We start from the raw sequence: 3,786 nt of genomic DNA on the forward strand, positions 1-3,786 counted from the left end.
AATACTTACAATAGTACCAAGTAAATGCTATTTAAGTATTTACTAAATAACGTAAGAGAAATCATTTGGAACTGGATAAGAGAGCTAACTTTTTCAGCCTCAGATAATAAATTCTCAGAGTGGAGTGGTGGCAGGCAGATAAGCGATGCAGCCCATGAATGAATGCCTTGTGTCCAAATCCCCAGGCGTGTTTCTTTAGTATTCACCTGGTAAACAAATCCTTCCACCCGCAGTGTACCCCAAATCAGCTCAGTGCTAAGTAAAGACAGTCTACAGATCTTATTACCTCACCTCCTGTCTGAAGACCAACCTCAGAAGAGATTTCCTGCTTCATCACTTCATGCCCATTATCTCATCAAGATCCCTCTTTCAGAGAGAAGTGGTAAAAAACAGATCATTCTAGAATAGCATTTCACGAATTTATTTGACCACAGAACTCTTTTTTAATGGAATATCTATGCACACATAACTGGGAAAATTGGTTCAAAAACATAAAAATGCTACAATGTTATCACTGACTATATATAAGATTTCCAGGTTGTCCCGGCAATTATTTTACAGATTTCACAAATTATAAAATAACACCCCTTGTGTTGATCCAACATACCTTTATCCTGCCATCATCAGGATTAAAAATATAATTTTTACTGCTGTCAGAGTAGTCACCATACCTGTCCTAAGTATTCTTCTCTTTTATTAATCATTGGCGTTGAAGACTTCTCCAACACTCTTACCACAATAAGAACTTACCAGGAATAAATCAGACTTTACCCAACAGATTCTACCCCTCACCCATAATCATTTTTATTCATGCTATGATATGGAGTCTAATAAGTTTTATAGTTATAATCACATCTATCTAAATACAAAATAAATTCATTAACTTCAGTGACACACTAAGGAGATGTTCAAAATTAAAAGAATAAGAGGAGAGGGAAGGTTGGTAATAGTTTTGGAAACTATGCCTATATACTATACATAGCTGCTGTCAAAACACAGGCAAAATAATGCCTTTTCCACACCTACTTTCTACAACCAAATAAATAAAAGCCACAGCCTGTTCCTAAGTAAAAAAAATAAATTTTAGACATTATATTAGGTAACCTCTAAATTCAATTAATCAAGTACCTATGATACAAAAGGCATTATGCCAAGTACCTGTTTAGGGGGGAGTATATTAATGCATACACCACAGAATTAATGTGGTCTCTACCCTCTAGGAGCTAGGGACCTCATTACTTAAACGTGGAGAATACTGAATTAAGGGGGGGGGGGGGACTAAACAGAGGGGGAATGTGAAATTCCTTCCCAAATACAAATAGTTACATTATTCAATGAATTAAGACATGCATGCTACCTTAAGTGTACATCTTATACAGAATTCAACCTACCCTTTAACTTTTAATACTTGTCAGACATTAAGAACTTATTAAAATTTGCAGACCAGATATTTGGAAGAGAAGAAAGCCTAGAATGTTTGTCCGATTTATCCCTGGAAGAAATATATGGTAAATACAAGCAACTATTTATAATACTATAATACAGCAATTCAGATATACTGTGGGTTAAATTATACTCCCAATTCATAATTAAATACAGCAAAGTCTCCGATATGACAGAAAACACCCTAATAGCTATGCTTCACTAGGTTTCCAAAAAAAAACCCCTCAGCTCTAAAAAATCATGACGGTACTTTGTGCCTTATCTTTCACACTTACATCAATTAACTCCAGGAAATCCACTGGTTAGGTATACCATCCACCTTTTGCAAAAGGAAACCCAGACAAAGGATGATACAATCACCAGACCAACTAATGAATGATTCTTCTACTACTCAGTGCCAAAACCGAAAATATGTCTTAGGCATTTTAATCACATAATTATTATAACTACTCAAGAAACTTGGAAGTGGGCTAAAAGCTAGAGATTTTCTTTCATAACATTCACTAATGACCAAATATTCTAGAGCTCCTAATAAATTTAGCCAGTACCTTTCACATTACCTGTAACAGAATTCGAAAAAGCCTTCATTTTAAATAGCAAAATATTCATTTTAAATATTCTTTAAAAACAAAGTTGATTTAGGTGATAAAAAGGGTGAATTTCATGGCATGTGAATTGTATCTCAATAAAGTGTATCGTCTAAAGGAGAGGGGAGAAGTTAATGTTTCAACATGTCTTCCTACTGTTAACCCAAATTCAAACTGCACTCTAGCTTCAAGTCTCTGCAAATGCAAATGGGTCCAGTTCAGAGTAGATAACTGGATTCCATTACACAGTATTTCAACTTTTTTACTTTTTTAATTAATTATCGATCTCTTTTTTTTAGCTTCTTCCTACTTACTCTTTGGCTTCTTCACTGCCTCCTCCTCATTAGCACCTCCAATAGGACAACCCAAAAGATGAGACACTTGAAGGTTTGGTGGACACGAAGCACTAAATCTACCACCTAAAACATGGCCTCAAACCAACTGTGGGTTTCGCAAATCCATGCAATTCTTTGGGAACTCCAGCACTAAACAGGGTATGTGTTTCAGGTTTGAAGAAAGACAATGGTTTCTTTCTGATTCTCCCGAGGCTTAACATTCTAAGAAGATGGCTCATTCTTTAGGGCTTTTCCCCCTCTACTAAAGACAATAGATAACTGGCATAAAGATTTATTCTAAGCTATAATGGGAGTGAAACAGCTTCACCTACAGATTTACCAACAAATCCCGCGTCTTAGAAACAAACTATCGTCCAGGAATCAGATCTTTGAATGAAGCCGAATTCTTTTTCCGAATGGGTGTTTTCTTCCGTACAAACACGCCAACCCCTTTATCAGTGTCACAGCCTGTACAATGAGCTTTCCTTGTACAGTTGGGCTCCGGTGTGAGTTCCACACGCGGCAAACTGTCGAGTCGTGCCTGGGAAACATAACCGACCCGCAGAGGGCCACAGGGAAGCGTCTCCCCGCGAGGACGCGGCCCGCCAGTGTCTGGTTTCTCATTTTGAATCCCGAGTAGGAAGTGAGACGGCGCCCGCTCAGTTCCGGGAGCCGCGGCGTCCGCGGCGCCGTCCGGAACCGGCCTGGGCCGCGGCGGCCCCCGCGCAACAAGTGACCCGCGCGCGCCTCGGTCCCCGCGCCCTGAGCCCCCCATTCCCTTGCCCCGCCGACTTACGATTTCCGAGCGGCCGTCGCGGCAGGCGTTCTGGAAGCGCGCCTGGCGCTCCTCGTGGGGCCGGTCCCTGAAGCCCGTGTACTTAATCTGCAAGGCAGAGACGACCCGAAATCAGGAGCCAAATCCGCGACCGCCGCCTGCGCGCCCGCCCGCGCCGCGCGGCGCAGATAAGGACAAGCAGAGTCTGCGGGCAGGCGGCTGCCCGGGCGAGATTGCCCCTCTGCGGGCGCGCCACCCAAACTTTTCTCTGCCCGGGCCCACTCGGGGCGCGCCGCGGCCTCCGCGCCGCCTGTCTGCCTCACCTCGCATTCGCGGCTCAGCTTCCTGAAGAACTCCTCGTTCTCGAACTTGCTTCTCTGGTCAGGCACGACGCGCGGCATCTTCCCGCCCTGAGGCCGCGCCGGCCGGCCGGGCTCCGGACTTGCGCGGCACCCGCTGGCCGGCTCCGCGCTGACCGACTGACCGCCCACCCGCGGCGCCCTGACTCTCGCTTCCCTTTGTTTCAGGCGCCCGCCCGCGTGGGCTCCAGCTCCCGGGAGTCTGAGGTGCCGCCGCCCGCTCGAGCCCAGCCCACGCCGCCGCCGCCTTAGCCGTTGCCTACCGCCCGCGCCGACCCAGCACTCGC

The 3,786-nt window shown here is 44.7% G+C and overlaps 1 protein-coding gene across 2 annotated transcripts in view; it reads right to left on the bottom strand.

The window, feature by feature from the left end:
- Window positions 1-3,775, bottom strand: part of CBFB (core-binding factor subunit beta) — a 56,798-nt gene extending 53,023 nt beyond the window's left edge. Inside the window, exons 1-2 of one of the 2 annotated variants that reach the window (XM_025920681.2) lie at window positions 3,464-3,775; window positions 3,162-3,248 (exon numbers count right to left, since the gene is read on the bottom strand). In XM_025920681.2, coding sequence (XP_025776466.1) covers window positions 3,162-3,248; window positions 3,464-3,541 — 165 coding nt within the window. In that variant the 5' untranslated portion in view covers window positions 3,542-3,775. The remainder of the gene's footprint in view (window positions 1-3,161; window positions 3,249-3,463) is intronic. The other variant, XM_025920682.2, reaches the window with a different exon arrangement.
- Between the last annotated feature and the right edge of the window lie 11 nt (window positions 3,776-3,786).

Source organism: Puma concolor, chromosome E2, assembly GCF_028749965.1.
Source record: "Puma concolor isolate L17-30 chromosome E2, mPumCon1.1.hap2, whole genome shotgun sequence".
In the NCBI taxonomy this organism is placed as follows: Eukaryota; Metazoa; Chordata; class Mammalia; order Carnivora; family Felidae; genus Puma; species Puma concolor.